General features: G+C 45.3%; 1 protein-coding gene across 5 annotated transcripts in view; it reads right to left on the bottom strand.

The window, feature by feature from the left end:
- Positions 1-597: 597 nt before the first annotated feature.
- Positions 598-26,168, bottom strand: part of LOC144162834 (phosphatidylinositol phosphatase PTPRQ-like) — a 179,592-nt gene continuing 154,021 nt past the window's right edge. For all 5 annotated transcript variants that reach the window (XM_077693513.1, XM_077693517.1, XM_077693516.1 and 2 more), the window contains 10 exons: positions 21,149-21,255; positions 20,082-20,286; positions 19,369-19,465; positions 16,964-17,216; positions 13,515-13,554; positions 13,290-13,395; positions 4,613-4,662; positions 4,109-4,281; positions 1,815-1,957; positions 598-789 (listed from right to left, as the gene is read on the bottom strand). In XM_077693513.1, the coding sequence (XP_077549639.1) occupies positions 1,955-1,957; positions 4,109-4,281; positions 4,613-4,662; positions 13,290-13,395; positions 13,515-13,554; positions 16,964-17,216; positions 19,369-19,465; positions 20,082-20,286; positions 21,149-21,255 (1,034 nt within the window). In that variant the 3' untranslated portion in view covers positions 598-789; positions 1,815-1,954. The remainder of the gene's footprint in view (positions 790-1,814; positions 1,958-4,108; positions 4,282-4,612; positions 4,663-13,289; positions 13,396-13,514; positions 13,555-16,963; positions 17,217-19,368; positions 19,466-20,081; positions 20,287-21,148; positions 21,256-26,168) is intronic.

The raw sequence follows: 26,168 nt of genomic DNA, 5'->3' as shown, positions 1-26,168 counted from the left end.
TGTAGTGCAACTCTCCGGAAGTGGCCCAGAAATATGCCTCACGAACGGAAAATCCCTCCGATGTCCAGTTTTCTATAAGTGGTTTTAAGTTATTTTCTTCGAAAAGTAGGCGTTTCACCAATTTTAAATGCAGAGCATTTCAGTAACTCACGATGTCACCCGCGTTGACGTCCGTAGTCGTAGTCCGCACCCCTCCCCCTACACTATATAAAAAAATACTATCCGGCGCCTGGTTTCGATCCCTCGACCCTGCGGGCGGAACGCGAGGTACATGGTGCTCTGCCCACTGCGCCACAAAGCCGACACAGAATGGGAGGCTACGAACGCGCCTTATATCCTTGACTCATTCAAACTACGTCAAGAAGCTGCTGATACAACGCATTCACTACCACCAACTCCCCAAACACTAAACGTTAGCGCAATACACCCACCCCCTATGCGACGCATTTACTCGAGTCCCCCTCGCGGGGAGATGGGCCCAATTTTTATTTAAAATTTGGGCTCACTAACCTTCTCTTGTGTGTTTTAGTGTGACCACTTTAGCGGGACAGTGAAATACGCGGAAAGATTATAATGGAAGCAGTTATTCCAAACAAAAAACTAATCACGTTTTTTTTATTTCGGTGAAACGTTACGTCACAATGTGCTTAAAGCCTGCCTGGTCTTTCCATTCAGCACATGGTCGTTTGGTAACATCAAGAGTGGACACAGCATGCACGAAAGTTTTTGTGCGCGTACGCCAATGTCGTCAGTGGTGCTCCATGCAAGGTCGTAGAAGCTGCACTCCACCTGCGACGTGTAAACACTGTTAATAAAGAGATCCCGTATGAGAGAATGTAGAGTGAGCACGAGATGTCGATTGTATGTTGCAGGCTGCCTATTTGTGGAGGCGAAAACGTGATGCAGCATGCGTTTCAAATTTTTTTACTAATCGGAAAATGTCAGTTGGAGAAAATTGGATCAGAGACTTGCGTCACTGCGCACTTCATTAACTATGTCTCACGACATAAAGTTCCACTACAAATTGTAATTTTGCAACTTGAATGTAGTTTAAAAGAGTACTGTGGGTGACCAAAATGGGGTGGTGCAAATTTAAAAGTTGTTGCGAGGTATAAGTGCTTGGAATTGTGTGCTAGTAAACTGATTGATTCTGAGTAAATTGGTTCCGCGCAACTGCAGTTTATCGATTATCATTTTTATCAAACTCGACCAGTCCTTTTCGTGAGAATGTGCTCCACTATATGTACAATGATGTGTGTCTATTGTATGCATGCATGTACGCAATATGGGCAGGCATGTTTGCGTGTATGTACGCATGTATTTATGTGCGTATGTATATATGTACGTATCCATGCATGTGTGTACGCATTGGTGTGCGTATGTATGTATGTATGTATGTATGTATGTATGTATGTATGTATGTATGTATGTATGTATGTATGTATGTATGTATGTATGTATGTATGTATGTATGTATGTATGTATGTATGTATGTATGTATGTACGTTTGCATCTATGCACCATGGACATGTGAAACTTGGCCATCAAAACAATACATTCGGGCGTCATAACTCACGGTAATCCTCTCCCTGACAGCCGACACTATAATTTTATCAGCAGCTGAAGAACGAAGAAAGCAGCCACAATAACTGAAGATGTTTTTGTGTCACTGATGGGATGACGGTGATATAGCATACCCAGTGCAGCACCTAGTATGTGAGATGGACTATAGAATCATCACGTTTTTTCGAGGCTTTCATTTAGAGGGGAGCAACAGAAATTGCGTACCTACATAGCAACACCATCGTTCTTACCTAGTCAACAGTAACTTCAAGATGGCTGGCACGGACGTTGCACATGGACGGGGCACTTCCGGGTATTGCTCAAAGTAGATGTTATCACAGGTGGGTGTGACACCCCAAAGTGTTGTCCGTGCCCTCTGGCGAATATACTGTCACTAATAATGCAAAAGGCCGAACACAAATACATGAGTAACGGTACGCAATACAGAATAAGTATGCACAGCCACTAATTGACCCTGCTGAGCATGCACAGCTCCGCAGTGTCAATCTTGCAGTGAAATGTCAAAAAGCCTGCTACTAGGGTTGTTATGCACTGGTTGCTAGTAATAATAAAGAACTATCACTTGACAATTCTTTTCTTAAACATGCTTTGTGCTCACAGCATTATTTAAAATCTGTAGCAGTGAAAACATTTGTTTTCCTTCACGCGTCTTTTGCAAGAATTATGCTTTACCATAATTACGGCCACGAATACGTTACTGGCCAGTCATTGACTCTGCCAGTTATATTCTCTTAACAATAATTTTTAAAGATTATCGTGTTTAAAAGTGAGTTCTTTCTTTTTTTCAAAGCTCTTGCGGCTAAGTTACTGACGGCTGATCAAGACACATCGCTGAAGTTGCGCAGAGAGGTGGCGCAAGTGTTATAATTTATATATACCATAACTGAGCATGATACAAACCAGATAACTGTTACAAAATAGCATCACACTAATAACCGGGGAAATACCTGGAATTGCAAGTTTTAGAAAATCTCTATGATGCCTTCGGCCTGGTAAAATGTGCGACAACACGCGGACACAAGAAGAGACAGTTACACAAGACGAGCGGAAGTGCAACTACCTGTTATTGTGTCCCCGTGTTGTCGTGCTTTTTACCATGTCGAAGTCGTTTACCTATCTAGTGACACTGATTTTACCAACTAGCCCAAATAACTGCGTCGAACTATGACTTTTTTGTTTAGGCAGACGTGAATTGCTCGGGGCTGGCTGCACCTTGAAGGACCCGTTAGTTCTCCGTGATCCAGATAAAAACCCTCTATTAAGGCGCCACCATGAACTTGACAGTAAAGATCACAACGGAGAAATACTCCTGCCGAAGGGCTTATCATTTTGGCAGTTTCGAAGGGCAAAATTGCAAAAACCAGCCTTAATGGACCAGTAGCCATGCTGGAATCGCCACCTAAGGGACGAAATCGTACTTCTCCCCAAAATATTTTGCTGTTTTTCCGGCACGTGAGAAACCAAGATGATTTGTCTGATTGCGGACGCAGATGCGATCTTTTCCTGTCATATTAGGTTTAACAGAGTGTGCCCCAATCCTAGAAACAGTTTACCTTTCCACTGTTGGGCCACTCGGCGGGCAGCGTATTCGAACCAAATCATCTGTATACTGTGGGTCTGTCCAACGTTGACAACGCAAGCTCGAAAGCATGCGAGTTTTCACTCGCACTTGCAGTCAGCTCAGTCAAGTTTCCAGATCCAGACAAGCCTTACGGGTAGTGTGGGTGCTTAGAGCTTTCTAAGAATGTGAAGGCAAAAGCCTAATTAGGAATTCAGGGAAGGAAAATCTTCAGAGAGCTTCCCTCACTCCTCAAGAAAGGTGGGGCCGCTCTCTCAAGACTTCTCCCTGACATCCCTCTAGCGTTGCTGAGGAGCAAAACTTTCCTTCCCTGACACCCATCTATGGCAAATAAATACCGTCACTCACTCTTCACCGCGTCCTCTGTCGCCCTTTCTCAGAGCCCTTCGCCGACCATCCCCCGGCACTTCTGTTTCGCCTTTCCAGGGTGCGATTCCCGGCTCGCGACCCCGTTTTACGAACTTACTGCTTTCTGTACGTCACAACGATCGCGCTTGAAACAAACATCTAAGGCTTCCGCTTTGAAAATCTAATGGAACTCACGCGAAAGGGTGGTCGAACGTACAAAACGCGAAGGCCGTACCTCTGCTACTCGATTAAAACTTGTCAGAACAATTTTAACAGGCGAAGCGTTGAACAAGGGGAGCGGCTACGTGTGTTTTATTTCCCACCATGTGTCTGTGGAGCCTTGAGTCAGTGATGGCGAGGTGGATCACTTCGGAACACAGACTGCTTATCTGGTTGGCGACATTAGCACTAGTTTTTGAAAAAAATATGCGGTTGCATTAAAAACGTTCACTTTTGTTGACACTAGTTTTTTCCCAGGCGCTGACGTTGACATACGTTTCAAATATTTTTTCGGTATACGTCGTATGCACGACATCGCAGAACAGTAAAGATGTGAAAAAGTAGCGCATTATGTGAAAAAAAGAAGAGAGGCATCACCATGCGATCTTCAACGCCGAGATTCGCTTTGTCTTCTGTAACGCGCTCATGGAGGTTTTTCACAAGGTCTGGCCTAGACGAAAGGCCACAGTGTGGTTCAGCCAACGTTCCCGACGCGTCTTCGCTGAGCGTTTTATATGCCGTGGTGACGAACGACATCCCGTGCTCCTCAGCTGAAAATAACAAAAAATGTGGGCTCGTATCATTTTACGAACAAACAGATGTTTGTCTTCTGTATTTTAGCGATAAATCGCAAAAAAAATGTATCCAGTGAGCAACGGTACTACGGCAAGACTCGTTTACATCAAGTTCAGAAGTGAATGTTTTACCCAGCAAAATTTAGAAGATTAGCCTGCCTAAATTGCTCCTTACAAATCTGTCCAAAAAACTGTAAGCATTATGTGCATTGTGTTCCGATGAGACTATGTAGTCTTGTACGTTTGTCAAGAGAATTTGAAAATGAATATAAGAGGTGCACTTAGATTGGCGGAAATTGAGTCTCACCAGCTTGGTTTGGCGATGTGTCACTCTGCTTCGCTGCAATGAACTTTCGCCTGCAAACCGGAAAACAATAGCGGCTTATGGCGTATTGGTGGAAGAGTAAGGTAATATTGTGTGGAACTATAACCAACTGCCACAGCGTTTGCAAGGAAGTCCTGTTAAGGAATAGTGCATTTAGAAATGGTGCATCAGTGTGTTCGTCCCTGGTAGATCAACCCTTCGTTCTACACGCCCGTATGGGCTTTTCATTCCTTTCCTGGGTATCATTCCGACTCCGAAAGCATTCACTTGAACAAATTGAACGAACTGAGCGGAGCAAATTGAACGAAAAAATAGCTGCGGATTATCTCAGCTAACCTGTATGTGGACGATATAACAATCTGGATTGCCAAAGGCTCTCCCGGCGTTATGTAAGACAGCCTACACATGGCAGCGGACTTAGTCCGCACCTACGCCAGCCGATGTGGTTTAGCTTGTGCCCCGCAGAAGTCGGAACTTATAATAGTACAAAAATGCCGCAGGGACATTTCAGACATCAAATTTTGGCTCGATGGCGTACTCATCAAACCGAAACCCTCAATCAAGATATTAGGGATGACGTACCAGGAAAACTGCAAAAACACCCTGCTTCTCAACAGGCTCCAAGAAACCACGGCTCAAATTGTTCGGATGCTGCGTTGGGTGGGGAACAGGAGCCATGCACTAAAAGAAAACGACATGGTCCATCTTGTGCAGGCCTTCGTCGTCTCCAGAATCGTTTACGTGGCTCCTTATGCGGTTTTGGGGACATCGGAGCGCAAAAAGCTAGACGTCCTTCTTAGAAAGGCATATAAACAAGCCCTGGCACTTCCTCCAAGCACTTCTACGGTACGACTCACGGCTTTGGGACTGCACAACACCATCGAAGAGCTCATGGAGGCCCACCTAACGGCGCAGAAAGTAAGACTCGGAGCAAGCCCAACGGGTCGGGAAACGCTAGCTACGCTTGGTTACACGGCGCCGCACATCACGGAAAAAGCAGTGGACATCCCGCCTGAACTAAGGACCAGAATTCTTGCCCGTCCAATACCCCGGAACATGTCCCCTCAACATCATGAGGGAAGACGTTTAGCAAGAGCAACTGCGCTAGAAAAACAGTACGGAGGACAAGACTACGTCGTATATACAGACGCGGCGGAATACGCGAGGTACGGGGTAAGATCGGCGGCCGTTACCTCCACAACCAACCTCCTTTCCAGTCTGACGCTTCGGTCGTCGAACACCCAACAGGCTGAAGAGACGGCTATCGCCGTTGCCCTCTCCCAGACAAAGGCCAGCGTAATTATTACGGACAGCCAAGCCGCCTGCCGAGCATACCAAGCAGGTAGGGTTTCAAGACAAGCCCTTCGGGTTCTCCTTCAACGGCCACCGCAGAAGCAGGTCACAATCATTTGGACCCCGGCCCACTCTGCTCTTCGCGGCAACCAGACGGCACACGTCCTGACCCGAGAACTCGCCCACCGGGCACCGCAAGAAGAGTCGGAGCGAACCTGGCAACCGCTCCTCACATACGCCGACATCACCCAACATTATCGATTAGCGAGACAACTCTATCCCCCAGTCACCGATCAGGCCACGAAAGAACAGGAAGTCATCCTGAGACAACTACAAACTAATACACTGTAAACGCAAACTAGCCGGAAATGGAGTTTTAATCAAGTAATGTGCCCTGAAAAGTACCTATAGCAAAAAATGTACTCCCTAGGCATGATCTAAAGAAGTGGACGAACCTCCACGGTAGTACCTTTGCCCATCCGGGTAGCAAAAGGGAGGATTTAGAACGACTTAACACCATTTGTGAGATGGCGTTCGGTTCCTTGTATACTACCACGTCCACAATAAACGCCCTATCTGAGGTAATCATCTCAAGCGGGCGGTCGCCATGTTAGTCTTCTGTTGTCTCCGTGCACCAGCACTTCAACCGTGGCCTAATGCTAATTAGAACGAGTAAGCAGGACGCAACGGTTGCACGCAGCTACAAAACCAATACCGTACGTATACCCGTATAGATGCTTCAACCAGCGCGATCACAGGCAGAGAGCGCGGCCGTGTTGTCTCAATCTGTTTATTTTGGCGATAGGTGGTGTCAAACTCTGCTGCTAACGAAGAGGCAGTTCTCGCCGTTGCAAACAATTGCAACGTTCATCTGCTTCGCTTGCTTGCGCATACATAGACGATTTAAATTCCCGTGCCAGCGCGCCAACGCACCCGACTGCAGCGACTCAACTTGCCCTGGCGGCACGACTGGCTGCCCGGATGTATACAACGACGCAGCACGGCCGGTGACTCGGCGCGGCCGGAGCTGCAAGCCTCGCCTTGGGCCGTCGTTTTTTCTTATTTGTGAAGGACTAGTAGTGCCATTTGGTGGAAAGATTTTCATGTGCCCCTGTCACACGAGGAACGGCCGCAAACAGCATTTGGATACGGCGACAGGTGTGGACAGCTCGCTGGTAAGTGGTCTTTCATCAGTCGATGCGTTTGTCAAACGTTTGGATAGGGTTAACAGCGAAGTACCCGGGTACCCGTGCCGCTCACCGCTCGTACGCGCACGGGCAAAGAAAAAAGCGCACACTCGTATTATTTTACTTGATTGTGGGTTTTGGGGTATGCGTTCGCATTCTTTTGTAGGCTGGTTTGTAACAGGGCATTCGAGGTAAAATCGTTTGTCGCGCGCGGCGTCTTTCAAAGCAACGTGACGGTTACTTCGTGCTGGCGAAAATCAGCGCAGTCAGACGGAAGCGGTAAGGAAGGTAGAGAGGTTGGGGAAGAGGGCGCTAATATATAAAAGAAAGCGTAATGCAAGACGAGAAATATAACACAACCCGCCTGCATTTCTCCGAACTTCAGGACAGAGCCGCACACGGGTACGTTGTCACAAACTCGAGCGTACGACGTCTAAAAGTACCGTATATATTTTTTTTTTTGCATTTTTCAACGTGACCTGAGCCACTTATCTTCTCATTGCCGCGCATGCAGACCTGATTGTGTCCCTGTGTTTAAGCGCACAGCCATCCTTTTGCGACATAAGAACCAGTAAACGCGAGAAATTGTAGAAGCCAGCCACATCAGAAAAGCTGGTTCCGAATGTGTCAGTCATCCCTCTATCGCCCTGCTTAATCGAGAAGTCGCATATTTAGACGCACATTGAGCGCTATTTCGGTGCTTCTGGGAATGCGTGTTGGGGGTGGGAGGGGGGTCTTAATCCATGTATGATGCGGTTAGCTTCGCTGATTTTTCGCCTTTCGTGCGCCTCAAAGTTCGTTTTGTGGTTTTGTTGTTACGGTTTTTTAGTATTTTCGGTTGAGTGCGCCGAGAACTGTGACGCATTGGGGGCGCGGCAATTGGGCGCTTGGGCATATAAAGCTTTGAATTGTGCAATAATAAACTAGTTGCGAGTGTGCGCTTGTGCCGTCTTCATGTGTTCTTGTCCTCGTTAATTTGCGCGCAGTTTATTTTTCGCAATGCATAATTACCAACTCGCAACCCTTTTACAGATCCTATACTCCGTAAAAATGAGTTGCCTGTCCTTTTAGGTACGGCAAAATCTCGCGCAGCGCATCATTCTGCCAGGGGGCCGTATCCTAATGTCAATGCACACACTATGAAAGCAGCTTGCACTTAATGCGTCACATTGTCTGCTGATAAGCATTTTAGATTCCCCCCTCTCATCATCATTCACTTCGTGGATATGGCGGGATTTTCTTTCATAGCTTGTTGTCACTGCAGTAATTAATAGCAGAATCAGTCCTACAAATCTCAGAAACGGTTCGTTTCACGTTACACACTAACACACTTTGCACCACACGGAGGAACAATCGGTTGCAGTGATGAGGCATAAGGGTAACTTGTTGTTAAAGGGTCATTGAAGACAACCAGCAAGTTGATTTCAAACGGAAGTCGGACCTCCGCATAGCCATTTCAGCATTGATTTAGTGCCAAGATGCCTTAAGTGCTGAGAAATCGCTGTTCAACTGCTCATCAAGCGTGACGCAAACAGTATACAAGCAACTGAATACAACATTACCACGTACCAAGCAGTTTGGTGAGTTCCGGTCAAATCGCTCATGCTTCCCCAAACTCCCGTGTCATTTGCCGTTCGAGACCACTGAGCAAAATGTTTCTCCATTGGACCTGTGATCAGTATTTACGCTTCACTGAAGAAGAACATTGGCCTTTTGAGGCCTCGCAAGTTTTGGCGTCGAACGATTTTCTCATGCGTAGCTCGCATGCTCCCTTGGAAAGCGGTACTGCCACCCCAAGTATGGACGAGTAGCACCATCCAGCGGCAGCCAAGAAAGAAGTTGTGCGCGTCAGGCCACTTAAGCCCTTCCGGTGAAAACGTGTTTTTGCTAGTTTCAACCTTATTTAAAAAAAAAATGCCAGGTGTAAGAGGGGTATAATAGTGTTCCCCGTGAGCTAATCTATCAACCTAGAGAGACTTGCATTTTAACTTCACTGTCATTTAAAGTTGTGCTCGAGTATATTGTGCGGAAGTAATATCTTTTTATTGCTGCAAAAGCCACGATGGTTAATGTACTGGCACTTGGTTTTATGAAGCCTTTGCATTCCTAATTTAAGTACTGAAATTCGCAGGGAACCTGGCATAACAATTTTATTACTGTGCCGAATTATTAAGTTCGTTTAACCATAGTGTCTGTTTTGAATTTTACATGTGGGGCATTTTTTTTTCTTTTTTGCTTTTTCAGGTAGATGTTCCTTTGACTCCCTGCCTGCATTCCGCGAAAGGGGAAATTAGCCTCCGCATCGATGGCCAGAGTGCCTTGACTGCATCATCTTTACTGGGAGGACTGTGTAGTCTGTTTGCATCGTTCTGGGTTTTCAACATTCAATATCCCAAGAAGGCACACAGAGCTCTAACGTTTGTGGAACATGCCTTTTTGGACCTTGCCAGCACCAAACCACGTGTGAAGGATTTAGAACTAATTAACTTTTATCGCATCAATATCCCTCACCAATATTTTATTTGTTTTCAATCCTGTAATCATTGGATAGTAGTTTAAAGAATTTCGTATTATGTTTCTGACGTTTTCTTTTTTTTTTTACTGAACAGGGGATATTTGATGGGCCCTTCTGTATGCTGATAATACAGCTATCTTTTAGTGAAGCAATAATATTAACCAACTAATATAACTTGAAACAATTATCTAAATAATGTTGGCAACTGGTGTCAAATGAATCAACTCAAAATTATCGGAAAAACACGAATTACATGGCTTTTTCTTCTCACTCTGAAGAAGCTGTCGCGATACCACCCATTCTGTTCTATATCCTTGCAATTAACCCCTCAGACTGGGTCACTTTTCTTGGCGCATTTGTGTCTTTATCAAAACGCACTGGTATTTTCCGCAGCATATTTCTCGTTCTTTATATTACTCATTTATCCATAGCCATCTCATTGCTGTCTGTCTCCTACATCATTTATCTCTTGTGCCTTTACCATCTACAAAATGCTCGTTACCTTTCAATATCAAATCGTTACACAGCTCTCGCACATTTCACCACCAATTGAAAAAAAAATTTGTTGTTGTAAACCACTGCAATCATTTTTTTCACTTTGTGTACTGAGTACTGATGCGTACTGATAAGTACTCACGCGTTCTCAATCCTCTAGTATTATATAATGATGTCACTTACCATGCCGTTGTGTTTGTGCCTATATGTTTTTCGCGTATTTCCAGTTCTTGTAGTAATATTGTTTCTACAGTTTGTTCAACTAGCACACAGATCGCTCATTTCACCAACTGAAATTTTTTTGTTGTTGTAAACCACTGCAACCATTTTTTTCACTTTGTGTACTGAGTGCTGATGCGTTCTGATAAGTTCTGATAAGTACTGACGCGTTCTTGATCCGCTATTATTATATAATGATTTCACTTACCATGTGGTTGTGTTTGCGCCTATCTTTGTTTTTCGCGTATTTCCAGTTCTTGTAGTAATATTAATTCTACGGTTTGTTCAACTAGCATTCTATTGCTGTCTTCCATTCCTAACTGGCGTGTTTTTAGCAATTTACCATTTTTGCTTTCTTATAGGAGGTCGCCCTAAGTTTTTATTTCGGAGCCTCCTTGTGTACACCATATACCATGTAAACTTGTATGCGAAAGTTCGTTTGAAATAAACCTGAAACCGAGCAAAACCGTGTGAAATCAGTACTCCCGCAGGGAACTAGAAACTCTCCCTTGTGGCCTTGAAAAAACTCCTTTCGGAAGGCCTACAAAACCGCCCCAGCTTTGCAAAACTCCATTCAAAAGAAATATATGCTTCCCTTGAACCTCCTAAAAACTCCCCTCGCGAGGCCTACAAAACGTAAAACTCCATGCAAAAGAAGTAGATGCTTCCCTTGAACCTCCTCAAAACGCCCCTAAAATAACATAAGTACTTCCCAAGGGAGCCATAATAAGCTCCTATTCAACCGCCTAAAAAGTCCATAAACATCACTTAAAAACGCCTTGAGGAAGTAAAGAATACTCCATTTTGATCTCCTTAAATTCTCCCTAACATTTCTTAACACTCCCTAACTACCTCCTTTCTATCACCTAAAAACACCCTGTTGTGAGGAGGTAAACAAAACCTCCCTGTTCCATGTAGTAAAAAAAACTCCTACAAGGAGGATCACTAGAGGACGGGCGAAAAAAAACCTCTAGGGAGTATATGGGTGGAAAAAAAGTTTAGAGTGTACCTACCCCCACCCAACACGACTACACGCCATCCACCCTACTCTTTACGATCCCCTATGTACTCACTGCCAAGCACCAGGCACGCTGTACCATATTGTCTGGGAATGTCAACTGAACCCAGATCTTCCCCCCATCCCCAACCCTTCACGCGAGCAGTGGGAGAGTACGCTGGCCAGCTCTTCTCCTGAAACGCAGCTTTTGCTAGCGGAAAGGGCGAAGACAGCCGGTCGTACCAACAGAGTCTTGGACTGAAGACCCCGACCACAAATATGCTCACTTCAACTGTGATTAAAGTTTTCTCTCTCTCTCTCTCTCTCTCTCTCTCTCTCTCTCTCTCTCTCTCTCTCTCTCTCTCTCTCTCTCTCTCTCTCTCTCTCTCTCTCTCTCTCTCTCTTCGCCGGGCGCGAGGCGAGTCACGTAGCCTGAGACGACCCAGCGGCGCATGTATTGAAAGCTGCGCGGGTGGTAGGCTGCCACCGATCAGCTGATCGGTGGCAGCGGTTGCTGCGGCCGTCGCTTGTGCTGAGCAGAACGACTAAAAACGGGGCCTTGTGCGCAGCGCCGAGAGCGGGCCCGAGGAATCACGCGATGAGCTTCGAGGGGTGTGTCGCCGGAGGTGCGTCTCCGGTGAAGAGGTGAAACTGCGCATCCGCCGCGAAAACGTTGGACGAAAGTAGTAAAGCTTTGCTTTAAAAGCACCCGTCCAACGTCTGCAGCAAGGAAATGGCTCCTAGACGCCCTAACTACAGTTCTAAGTTCAAGTTGAAGTTCAAGGTTATTTCCCTTTTTTAATAACACAAACAAAAGAGGTCCCGAAGTGAACTGTCGGGGGGAACCTCGTTACATAACGTAGTTTTCATTAAAAAAACGCAGCAAGCAGTTGAGCAGGTTTTAGAACTCTAGCTTGACCAACGCCTTAAGAAAATACAAATTCAGTTTCAAAGAAAATCGACCAAGGTAGAGATTGGATGGGAATTGAACCCAAAACTACCCCACTGCAAGTTAAGCGCGTATCTCCTACGTCACTCATGGCTCTAGATGACTGTATGTGGACGTTTAGTAATTGCTCATTTGCCTTTGTCTTTTTAACGCGTGTAAAAGATTAGTTCTGGGGCCTACAGCGGCAATTCGAGCATGGCAATTGGAGGCGTAACAATTTCCCGAGTGGCAAACAGGTTTCAGAGAATTATGTGCCGGTTGGCAAGCACATAATTCTCTGAAACATGCGTCGCCACTCTCTGAATTCTCTAAACGCTAACCGGCACATAATTATGTGCCGGTTTACATAAGTGGCGCCATCGTGCGGCATCCATTCAAATCTCCGATATTAGGGCATTCCCTTAACATATGGCGCCTGGGAAGTCCAAACAGCTGGGTATGTGCCTCCCTGATACTAGGCCTAACAGTATACTTAAACCCTTCTTCAACACATTAGACATTGGGTGACGCAAAATTAGTTCCAGCTTGATCGCCGCGCGTTGTTAGGTTCAAGGGGAGGTGACCTAACGTTGGAATTGAATACAGGCTTAACAATATACCCACTCGGGTGGATTGACGAGTGACGATGACAGCTGCCGTCACAAGATCAAAGCCGTTTAACCGATTACCATTTGGCTGCTATGTAAATATACCTGCCACAATTACTTCATGCCTACACAGTCGGAGTGGGGACAGCTGTCGTCAGAGGCGCACGGCCCATTCACCAAATCACATTGTCTGTGACGTCAACATACGCCATTGACGAAACAATAATGGGCGTTTATTTCGACAATATTGCTTTTGCCTTTGCAAATATTTAGAAATTCTTACGCTTCATCACTTTTTATTACAAGGATTGAGGGATCGCAAAAATATTCAATAAATTAATTTCTAGTAGATACCATATTAACTTGCACATGTGTACTGCCCGAAAACTTATTTCATGAATAGGTAAAAGAACTCACCGCAGACAGCAGCCCGTAAGAGTTGCGACAGCTATGATGATGAGGAAGAACACTGCAAAGGCCCCGATGATGATTGGAAGGCTTGGCAGCCCGCCGGTGCTGTTCACTGCAGAAACATTAAGAGCACATACTTTCCTTCCCCTGCGTTTTCTAACGCAGTCCGTTTTGCGCTTCAAGTCCCATTACGAAGGTAACGACGTTCTTCGCCTGGAGAGCTATACTCACCTATAAGTGGAGCGGTCAGGCTGTACCCGTAGAGCACCTCCTGGAAAACATTGTGAGATCAGTCCAAGTGCCAAGTCGAGAATGTGGTTAGCCTACAAAATTTACTCGAGAGGTTTCTTAGAGCTGTGTAGCAAGGAATAACTACATTATATCTGGTGGCGGCTCTAAGAAAAAGGGGCGTGATTTAATTTTTTGTGTCTGAATCTAGCCTAGGGTTTTAGCGTTTTTTGATGTTTTCGTAATGTCCCTACTTATAGTCATTGCCATTACACCTATAGAAGGGGTTAAAGTTTAAGACAGATAATTTATGTCCCCTACATTTGCAAGCAGGAGTCACTTTCCCGTCTTGGTGGGATGACGTGAATGACAGAATGTGCACATCTTTTTATTCTTACATCTGTATCGTAAAAATACACGTTTTACACCATGTAATTAATACACAATTTCACAATGCAGTTGAAGTAAATGGCAATAAATTAATAAATTATTTTTCTATTGCTACCTGCAAAAAGCATAATGGTGGTTACTCCACTCAGTTGAAGGAAACGACACGTGGCTTTTATGCTAGCGAGAAAAGGCGAAATAGCAGTCATCACTTTCTTTGCTTAAAGAATTCTTCAGCTTTTACCATGGTTTTGTATTCAAAGACGAAAATAACTGTGGGACTATAGGTTGTATTCCCTGAAGCGGCACGCATGCGGGAAACCATGCGCACGCACCGCCTTGCTGTTACCCAAGCGTCTGTGTTGCTAAGCCGACGCCCCACTGGTTATGTCGGGCTCCACGAGATGGTAGTACTTGTCCGTGCTGGCGCCCGATGAAGAACAGCTCGTGACAGCAGCCAGTTTTCGGTTTTCGAAGCTGTGCCCCACCGAACGCGGAGTAATACCTCGATGCCAAATACCGCTACGTGCAGCACCATAGGAGCTACTTATCGCCTGAAACGATTGAAATCGTCGCACGACTAGGTAGAACGCTAAAAACTTCGGAGCTTACGTGTGCATGCAACTGAGTGGCAGCGTCGTGATGGGCCGAGTCGCTTGCGTATGCAAGTGAAAGCCGATGGCCACTCAAGGTCTGTCACCTGTTCAAGGAGAACGGAACTATTCTTGCCGAAAATTTTTCCGAGCGGAAGCCGAACTTACGTAATTTATTCAAAGGGCGCTTGTGATTCGCCAGTGCTGGTGCCGGCTGGGCAGTGCTAGCGCGACACGGCTCGGGAGACGGCCTTGCATGCGCTAGCTGCTACGCTACCATCGTATTTAAATCAGCGTACGCGTGAAACATTTCTTCAAAACCATTATTTGACTTTTGCACCCAACCACGCATTAGACGGCACTTGTGGTGACATCCGTGGTTACAGGCAACCGCAGCGTCGCTCTCTTGCATGTCGTGTAGCTTTCGTTCGCCGCCTCACTGTTTCATTTTCCGGGGATGCGAAGTACTCGAGGGCAAGTCGAGCGCCACGACACATGTTAGTGCGATTAGTACTACATCTGTGGTGGCGCTAGTCGAGGGCAAGTCGAGCGCCACCACATATGTTAGTGCGATTAGTACTACATCTGTGGTGGCCGCCGGGAATCGTGTTGAAATGCGGCAGACGATACACGCTGGTGTTTTTCTTGTTTTCTGCGATTTGCGGGTGCAAAGCGCATGCGCACACAGAGCGGGCACTGTCATTGCGGTTTTCAATGCTATCAAACGAAGACATCACCCGCTAAACTTTTCAGTGAATACCGTCATTCCCACTAGCACCTATTGCGTGTCTCCGTTGACGGCGACGCCTGGCTCAAAAAATTACAAATATTATTTATGAGTGTGCGTTGATTATAAAAACACGGTTAAAATGTCAACGCATTTACTAGGAAATAAAAGAATTCAGCGGTTGCAAAAAATTTCAATTGTACCCTTTTTCACCACCACAAAAAAGCATGAAAGCCCAGAGCACAAAAAAGACTCCACAGAACAAACGTTGTCGAGTGCTTTCATGAACTACGGATAATATATGCATGACTACCTTCTTCACGGCATGTCATCTCACACACAAACGACAGCTACAAAGCATTGCGGTAGATATATAACGTATCTAATTAATTCTCTATATCACTGCATAAAATAACGCTTCAAGAAAAGTTTACCTCTGACCACTATCTCTCACTTCTCATCTTTCCCAGGCCTGCCCATTGCGAAAAAAATGGCCACGTATCTGCTCGTTTTGTTGCAAATGTCGACGAAAGACGACAGTCGACTGGCGCCCCTGCCAAGTAAATGCCTCCATTCTCTTCCACGTTCGCCTGTCATGCTGTTCCTCTCCCGTCTAACTCCTTCCAAGATAACACGCCAGAAGTTCGCTCAAGTCAACTTAAATTTACCGCGTTCCACTGCTCCAGGCCGGGTGCCTCGATGCCAGCGCTGCCCCACGGCGGAGACACGCGGGAATCGAGGCACCCCACTCCAAGGTGAAACGAAAGCGCGCAGAAACAACGACAACCAGGAAGAACTATTACAATGCAACGGAGCGCTACTTTAACTAAACATTTATTGAAAAAATACGAACATATATACATGAAGAAAAGACACCAAATAAGATGCTGCATCACTTGGGCCAGACACAAGCGAACCTTCTGTTAGGTAGTATCCAGATAGTCTACTTCAAGGTTAGACAAAGATGCGGAGGGGGCACTTACACTGTTATCACCCATTCTCGAAATGTGGGCTGCCTCCACGATTTGGGCTGCCTCCAAGTGATGCAGCATCTTATTTGGTGTCTTTTCTTCAAGTAGACATGTTCGTGTTTTTTCAATAAAGGGTTAGTTGATTGTAGCGCTCCATCCCGTTGTAGTCGTTCCTCCTGGTTGTCGTTGTTTCTGAGCGTTTTCGTTTCACCGTGAACCCTTACCAACTTGCCCAGCTATTTTGTTACCCCACTCCAACATTTATAAACCACGTTCCCTTACTCCACGGCGTTCCAAACGGAACGTGGAACCTATCTAGTGGAACCTGTTGTTACTGTTGCCGTTGGATTCCTAAAATGCCGCCAGGAGCTATAGTAGCCCGGACAACAGCAGGCGACGGTTTTCTGTAGTTAATTTACTATTTCATTTGCTATCGCAAAAACCACGCATGCATGATTTTTTTAATTAAGGAACAATGGCAATATCGCTGATGTATTGATTTCCTGCCTTATATTTGCGTAATGTCTTGTTATTGTTCATGAACGTGACAAGTATGAACATTGCCACGGGACGTAGGCGTTTAGATTTCGCTGTGGGTATATTTCTCTTTCACTTTCACTTTCATTCTCTTTCGCTTCTCTTTCACTTTTGCCGGGTGGCCGAATCGATTCAAAGACAGACAGAACGAATGACATACAGAAACACCAAAATTTATGCGATTAAGTAGCCCAAAAGCTTATCGTCTCTAAAAATGATTTTTCATTTAATACTCACCCCTGAGAAGTTCGTCTCCACGAGCAGTCCGAAGCAATAGGCCACGCCCCCCGTGAGTGGTGGGTTCTCAAAGCCACCGATCATGTGTCCTCTCCCGACAACAACCTCCACTGCACTCCCGTTGAGATCGCTCGGTGACAAATAGGCGGCCACGTAGTATCCCAGCTGCATTTCTAGCGCCGTCGTGACGTTGACGAGCTTCACAGGTTCGGTGATGTTGCAGGCTTCCCACCCCACAATCACGTAGTATCCGCTGGTTGAACGGGAAACAGAACATGGTGTGGGCGGTTGACCCGAAAAGATTCTAGGTGGTCCGAAGTTTTGATTTTTGCTACTTCGGGTTCTGCAGCGTCAGAACCCCTTATGTTCAGCGTCTGGTCAAACGATGGAGACTGCCGTGACCTATGCTTCTGAGTTTAAATTTCACATTCATGTTGTAACATAATAATGACAACTCCTGAAAATAATCAGCTACACATTACGGGTAAACATATTAAGCACAATTAATGTTGATGAGAAGACAAATTTACAATGTAACTGGCATTTAATGGAGAACCTTGCAAAGAGTTCTAACCTCGATTGGGCATTTACCGTTTTCAGACTATTCAACTGCAATTTTGTGGTTAAGGGTGGTCTGCTCGCAATGGCTCTTAAGCACTGCTTTCATGCATGACTGTGTAAATTCAGCCATGGAAAATAATATTAAGCACAACATAGAGTATTTTTCCGTGCAGTTACTCAACTTTCTTCCTTAATCGGCAACGAATTTTGCAAGAAGCACAATTCGCTATGTGTACATACAACTGCAGGTCGTTTCATTCATGCCCTATACCATCAGAAATGAAGAAATGTTTGGACCAAACGCAATGCTATGTTAGCGGCCACCAAACGTGGTATTCATAAGAGCGGTAACCCTGTGCGCCGTTGCGAGAAACTTGTTTGCCAGTTTAAGTAATGAATTTGAAAACAATCTGTTTTCCGCCAGGTTCGACAGTGCAATCGCCTTTAAAATTAGTACAAACACGAACACAAGTCTCTTTTACAAGGCGTTTTACTAAGCATCCTCAGGGCGCTACACTAAATTTACAATCCAGAGCACTGTTTTTAGAAAAACGCTACATTTTTTCATCGCTGTGGCCACAAAATCTCCAAGAAACTGACACATTTTAACCCAGGCCTTCAATCCCCAGTCTATTAAACGTAAAAAATTGGCACGCTTCCAATCGACGCCTCCGTACAGGCAACGTAATAGTTTCTTTTGCAGCAGCCTTTGTGAAATTCCGTCTCAAAAAATTACCAAATGAGAAAAGAGATGTGGTTGTGAAACAATTTTAAGCACAGATGTGATTTACCCTTGAGGAATACTCAGTGAGCCAGTGCAAGAAAAGCTCCCGCAATCTTTGTTAAAGGGACCCAGAAAAGCCTTCTGTAAAAGATACAAAATGCCTGTATTGTCGTGTAGCACCAATATAGCGATGCAATGCCGTTGGAATTATTGATCTACATTCAGTATTAGCTGCGCCAGAAGCAATTAAATGCACCTCTCCCCACTTGCCGATCGACTCCTCCTCCCTCTCTGCTTCCTTCAAAGCAGCTGGAAACACTGGCAATAGCCATGTGACATCGCGACGCTCGACTTCCGTTCTGCGCCAGCTACATTCCTGCGCCTAGGCACGCGTCAATCGCTGCGGACCCGCCTTTGCCTCGTGATCGCGCAGGGAGGAGGAAGAGCAGCCGGAAGCCAATGGCAGTAACGCCGCCGGCGGCCGACTTCGCCGGCGATTGGGCGAATCAGGGAGCGCCTTCGCCGTTGCGTCAGCCGCGATCGCCGTTGCGTCAGCCGCGGTTGCCGTTGAGTCAGCCGCGGTCGGCTCGCTGCGGCGCCGCGCTCATCGGCTGAGAAAGGCGATTTTCAAAAATTGTTTACAAATTATCCGTGCAACGCATGGGGCTCACACTTGGCTCAAAAATCCCCCGTTATGTGTTCTACCACCTGCATGCATTTGATTGTCACCTTCACAAAGCTTTTCGGGGTCCCTTTAACTGCATAATTCATACGCTTCGTTAACTTTGTTCACAAAGGGCGGTCAAGTTTTTTATAGCGTGACACAGATTTCAGTTGATGCCTTTTGTTGTGCTCCCATTATTGAAGGTATACCTCACAAACTATTTACGAAGTTAAACAAATATTTTATATATTGTATGCACTATTTTATTTTCCGGATCTCTCCTACTAGAAATAACATTTTTTGGCAATGGTTGAGTATAATGTTTATTTTCCCTAGAACAAACTCGTTCATCATACGAAATGTTTGTTTCGTGACACAAATTTTGCATGGCTTATCCTAACAAAAACTGAGTGGCCATACCTATATTCTGCGTGCATTACAGGCATGAATACGTACGTTATTGGACCTTTGGCGTAGTCGATAGGGCTCACGACCACGGTAACTTCACCGTGTCCGCTTATTTTCGCAATGGGCTCCACCTGAGGAACTGGTTCTAAAAGTAGAACATGTTGTAATTTAAGCATAGCATTTACACCACCTGCAATAAATATGCTAAGAGAAATAACAATACACTCAATAAAAATGCCTTGCTGGGCGCAAATCTTAGTCTTCATAAGGCAGCAAAGTGCAAGAGGGGTAAAAACTATACAATTGACGAGATACTTTCTCAATCTGCGATACATGGCTCCATAAAAGTCGCAGACAGAAAAGTCGCAGATTACAATTTTGATGCTTCGAAACATTGACTAATAATTTGCTCATTAAGATAAAGGGTTCAAATTTTGACGTCGTTTCGGAGCTGACTGCTCGCTAGTTGTCTTGGTCTAATTTATATTAAGTACGTGCTAGGATTTATTACTCAGAAGTATGAACTAAACAAGGTGAAATGGGAACTTGCGTTCCGCTTGAGTTGACAGGTTTATATTAGGTATTATTGCAGAACAGCTACGCATATTTTTGTTTTATCGATTAAAATTATGGTCCACCAATACAGACCTGCGCAGATGAAGAAAAAATATGGTCGGTTGCCACCTATTTCTCCGCATGCAACCAGGTTGCACAAGCATATTTCCAAAGTTTATCCTACCGGGCGGAAGCGGCATACTCACGTGAAGCCTTGGTGGTGAAGTTTTTACAAACGGCCTTTCCGACTCCAGCGATCGTACTGGCCTGGACACACACGAGGTACGTAGAACCAGGAAACAGTCCTGACAACGTGATAATTGGTGGGACCGAGGCATCCAGAGTGGCTGACGTTGAAGACCACGAATCGAGCAGTGTGTCATTGAACGTGTGGACTAGAGATGAATTTATCTATTGGGTACAGAGGTAGGGGAAAATTGTGTTTAATTCTATTTTTCAACATGTCTCAAAGAATGATGGCACGTGATGAGAGATGGTGGCATGCAAGCAAACTAGCAGCATTCTTTTATCCCCTAATAACTGTTATGAGAAAAGGATGGTACAGTATCGTAAATTTTGAGGAGAGGGATAGGGATAACGCTTTCAATTTTAATCGACAACCTATTGCTCTCGCTCCTGAGGAAAACTGTGATAACACGATCCTGCCCAGGAGTAAAGACGTACCCTTCAACAGTCAGCTGATTCGCTGCTGTATCTCGGGAGAGGCAGGACGTCTTCCTGACCTAATACGGCGAATTTGATAAGCATCCCGTACGAAAATGATCATGATTCCTCATAATAATCTAAATCACATCAAAAGACAAAGGTCACCTCATCGTCATTCAGAAGTGGGTAATCTTTATCAGCCCGACTAGTACGCATCCTGGCGTTGGCACGTACGAGCAAATGATTGCTAGCAACAGCAATGCCATTAACACTTAGCAAGGTATTTCTAAAAACAATTACATACTCAAACTGTCATGCGTAACTTTCTGTAGTCGGATCTAAGCTAAGGAGATGGCCAGAACGTATGTATGGAACCACATACAGGGCGAGTGCTTTGCTCAGAACTTCGCGGGTGATTATTTTTCAGGATTTAGTAGCATTGCATCATTCTAATAATCAAATTATCTCTATGTGTTTGAGCTTACGCAAAAATGTTTCGACTTATAGTAAATAACCAATGAACTATCTCCACTCATGGAATTGAAGCCAATGGTTCACGTTGCTAAATTAGTGCACGTTGGTGACCTAACTACACTTGGTCTCAAACCTTGTAGCTTTTGAGGGCTCCGTTCTTTTGTCGTGGTGGATCCCACATAAACTTTAGGCTGTGTTCTTTCTTCTCCAATGTCCAAAGACCTTCCGAAGCACCTGGAACTGAATATTACGCATACGTAAGTACCACCTTTACCGTTAGTCCCACCAACGACCATTGTGGAAATGTTGAGGCATTTAAAAATATGCAGAATCTTTATTGGGCATTTGAAAAGGCCCAGGAGCTCACGTGACCCCATCGGTTTTGAGAAAGTGCATAATAATACATAAGCTCAAGCCCGGCAATGAGTAGGATAAAAACACAACATTACGATGTTTGCGTACCTATGCAGTATCGGATATTCCTCCATGAAATTTTTGTCTTAATAACCCGTCCTCAGTGTACGCGAAGAATTCCGTTACCCTGAAGCCAGGCGCCAACGTTTGAATGGGTCCCCAGACACCAAGCCTAAAAAAATCTCATCATACAGCTAAGATGAACGTTTCCCGGTCTATTTCTTGCACTCTGTCAAGAACACCTCAACACAGATATAGTTAAGTGACCTAAACTTACAAGTGGGGTCTACACACGGTGAAGAACACGTTAAAAAACTCGTTGTAAAGAGTTACCATGGGCATGGCACATGAAAAGACTGGGTGCGTTTTTGCTGCATGACGAAATATACTTGTAACCTTATCAATGGCTGCGCCACTTTTATAAAGACGGTTGTCTTTCCTGGGCTACTTGAAGGCTGATATTTTGGCATGCCTGTATGTGTGTCCGTCTGTCTGTCTGTCTGTCTGTCTGTCTGTCTGTCTGTCTGTCTGTCTGTCTGTCTATCTCTCGATTCAGCCGCTCGGCCAAAGCTAAAGCAGTTGTTTAACGAGATGTTTATATAGACAAAGCCGTTTCTAAGCATATAAATCTGGTGGTAACGTTGATAGTTGTCAGCATTGTTGAACGAAAACTAATCATTACGCATATGTGAGAGAAAACGTCATATAACAGTGATATTTTCAGTGTTCGTTTATTAGATATGCATGGATGCTTAATTTTTGCGATAGCAATGAAGTGCGAACCGCGGAGTGCACCGCCGAGAACACTGGTGGCGGAACCTGGCAGCGCCGGGGGTGCACATGCATTTGTGTTTCCCAGGGCCGCTGCCAGGTAGCGCCATCAGTGTCGCCACCAGTATCTTCGGCAGTGCGCTGCGCGGTTCGTATTTGCTTTCTGTAGGACTGTACGTGGCTACGAAATTTCGCTCAGTTCCGCAATTAGGGCATGCATTGTATACCGAGTGCACATAATTCTGGAAAGTATGGCGCCAGATCACGCGGTTTTCTACCCTTCAGCAAACATGGCACGGGTCATGAAGTGCCAAGCCCAGACGCGAAGACACTCCTAGACAACGCAAGGAAAACACAGACTTATGCAGCAAGACTATGTATCGACAATTGCAGGGAAACAATCAGATTTATTTATTTGTTTGTTTAATAATATTGTTAGCCCCAGTGGGGCCGTTACAGGGTGGTAGACAACAAAACAAATAACACTAACAAAGCTTCTCAGCCCGATACAAAGACGCATTTTCATACACAAAACCAAGACCAAATTTGAGCACAGATACCATTTGCACGCAGTGGCAAGCTATACGCCGCGAGCTTCGCGATCGCTGCGCCGCCTGCCGCCGCTTCTCCGCGGTGTTTGCGGGATTTGCGCTGCCTGGCTGATTCGGGCTCGTGCAGTGTTTTGGTTCAATTTCGCTTCTTTTAGCATTTCCCGCTCTATAAAACTTGTGAGGGTGACGTCTATAAACAAAGAGTACGTTTAAGTAACTTAAAAACCATCTGCGTCTTCGTGGAGTATACTCAAACGCCAACAAGAGCTACCCGCGGGGCGCGGCTCTGCGCGCTTCATCGCCGCCCTTCCGGGCGTCGGCGACGTCTGCAGCATATTACCACTGTGCTCTCCGAATACAAGCACAAATGAATTCTATTGTCGCCTCGCTTAGACCTGAAACTGGCGCAGTAAGAGGTTGGTTTCGTTTTGCAGCACGGACAACGAATGCGGCTTCGTTTCGAATATATATATCGTCACAATCTCACACACAAATCTCACGTTCACTTTCCTTTTTGTTTTTCGACTTCAACGAACAGCTGATCGTTCCGTGGACGCATTTTTGGAAGTATACACTGCAGGAGGCAGTGCACAAGCGATGAAAGCTTGTGTCGAAGGAAGAGTGTGGTATCTGATAACGCCCTCTGATTTCTTTTTGTGCTTTATTCTGCAGGCTCCCTGTGCCATATGACGGTGTTTCGAAGAAGCGTTTAGTCGCGGAAGCGGATTATATTCTAAGCCCATCTCCGCGCTGCTCGCGGAGGATATATGTAGCAGACGAATGTTTATTCGCGCTCACCTCACGACAAGACTACTCTTTGTCGTGTGCTGGATCCCCGAGTATAATTCTGCATTATCCATCGTACTTTCGTGGAATGTTCGCCGAATGAAGACACACGTGCTTCTAAGTGGTGGTGACCAACAAATGAGGTATGATATTAGCAAGCGTAACTGGCCTGCTGTCAGGTATGAGTGCTCCGCTAGATTATGTAAGCGCACAAAACCGATTTACATAGTAGTGTATAGCCGTAGCATGAACATCTGAGGAAACGCTGGTTACGGAGACACTGTTGGTAAATTTGATTGATTGTGGGGTTTAACGCGCCGACGCAACGCAGGCGATGAGGCGCGCCGTAGTGGAGGGCTCTGGATTAATTTTGACTACCTGAGGATCTATAGCGAGCGCCGAAATCTCGTACACACGGGCGTTTTTGCTTTTCGCCTCCATCAGAAACACTGTAAGTAAATTTCAGGGCAGTGTAACGTATACAATCAGTTCCATGCATGCGCCGGTTCCGCGACGCTCGCCTGTGACACACACCCGGCGCTTATGCAGGCTGAATGTACCGCACTAGGATCGCGTCAGAAACAATGACGCTCTCTTAAACACACCCCATTTGCGAACAGAGTGACTTCTTCACGTAAACATGGATTTCCAACGCCCACAAACGGTAAATTTCAGTCGTGAACGTGCCGCAAAAGCAGTGGCGTCAGTGGAGAGCCGGAGGGAGACTCCCGCGGCTGCTTTAGAAACGAGCCGCTAGGTGGATTTCAGTGGCGCCCCTACAGGCAGCGCTCAAGGCGTATAGCGACAATGAAGACAAGCAACACGTGTTCAACAACGGGGTCTCATCGGCCAAGCAACATCCCCGCATGCAAGCGGCGCAGCAAGTGTTCTGCACTAGAATGCGCAGGAACTACACCAAGAAACATGTGCACAGCGCGTGCGCAAGACAGAAGCACCCCGAAATGCAAGAACACACGAATAAAACGTTACAGCAGCTGTCAATCACTTATAAGTGAGTAATGACGAAGCAGGGACAACTCAAACTGATTAACCGTGACTGCGGAAATTGCAGCCTGTGGAAGTGCATTCCAGTCTTCTATTGTTCCCGGTAGGAACGAATATTTAAAACTAATTGCGAGAAATTGCGAGAATTGCGAGAAACTGGCCCGCATGGCTACCCCTGACGGTGCGAGTGTTCCTAGGTTTTAAATACGGACTAGTGTCTAAGTTTAGGGAATTGTTTTTTGGCATAAAAAGAAACTTCAACCTAGCTATTCTTCGTCGGTCTGAAAGGGTAGGTAGGTTGAGATGGCTTAGCATGTCACTAACCGAATCAGTGGTTCTAAATCTCGACAGAATAAAGCTAGCTGCTCGCGATTATATTTTTTCTATCTTATCAATCTGGCATTTCCTATACGGATCCCATATAATACTCGCATATTCTAGCGTAGGCCGCACAAGCGTCAAATATGCCGTAAGCTTTGCTTTGGTTGATGCCAGTTTTAATTTTCTTCTTAAAAACCACAGCTTCTTTTCTGCAACGCTGCACAAGTGATCAATGTGAGTTTTCCAACTAAAGTCTTCAGATAGGGTGACACCCAAGTATTTAAAATGCGTTACTCGCTCTAACTCATGCCCGCCTAATCGGTAGGAAAACGCCAACACATTTTTTACGTTTTTTGTGACTGTCATGTACGAGGTTTTGCAATAGTTAACTTTCATTTTCCATTTATTGCACCAGTCGCCCAGATTATTGAGTGCAGCGTTTAGAGCCATCTGATCTTTACGATGAGTTATTCTTGAATATATAAGGCAATCGTCTACGAACGGGCGAAGCTTAATATTAGGTGAAACTGTTTCTGCAATGTCGTTGATGTAGCACAAGAAGAGCACCGGGCCGAGCACGGAGCCCTGGGGAACCCCAGAAGTCACCCTTAAAACACGGGATTTCACACCATTAATTTCAAGCAAATTGTGTCCTGTTAGAAAGGTACGATTTAAGCCACTCTATCAACTTCTTATTTACGCCGAGGTGTACTAGTTTCTCTATAAGCTGCGCGTGGGGAACCTTATCAAAAGCCTTTGACATATCAAGGCAAACTGCATCAATTTGACCCTTTTCATTTAGAGATTGCGCAAAATCGTGGGTGGTTTCTACCAATTTTATGAACAGGCATTTACTCGCATTTTATGATGACCAAACATTGTATAAAGAGTGTGGTGAAAACCTCCGAACACACGAATACTGTGGACTGCCAGTCATTTAAAGATTCTTTCGATGCGGCTAATCTATTGTTTTGAAGTATATTGCTGGACGCATACCCCTACCGCCATTCCGTATTTGTTGCAATGTAGAATCCTTCTTGAGCCCAGTAGGCTCTTTATGCTCTCGTGTCAAATTAAGCGTGTTTAATTTCATGAACGTATTTCAAAATGTTTGCATGAGTATTTTTACCGAAGTAAAATTTTACCCGAATTTTTACCAGGTAAATAAATTGTTACGCACATGCAACATATGCACATGCAGCGCTTATGCATTTTATTCCTAACTTATTTTTGGGAAAGTCAACTGCTTGACGTGCATAGATGCAGCGACAACTTTCTCTACTGAAGAGCAATGCTTTTGAGCCT

Source organism: Haemaphysalis longicornis, unplaced genomic scaffold (genome assembly GCF_048455015.1).
Source record: "Haemaphysalis longicornis isolate Haplotype H1 unplaced genomic scaffold, Haemaphysalis longicornis Haplotype H1 scaffold_12, whole genome shotgun sequence".
NCBI lineage: Eukaryota > Metazoa > Arthropoda > Arachnida > Ixodida > Ixodidae > Haemaphysalis > Haemaphysalis longicornis.
This window is presented reverse-complemented; position numbering and strand designations above follow the sequence as displayed.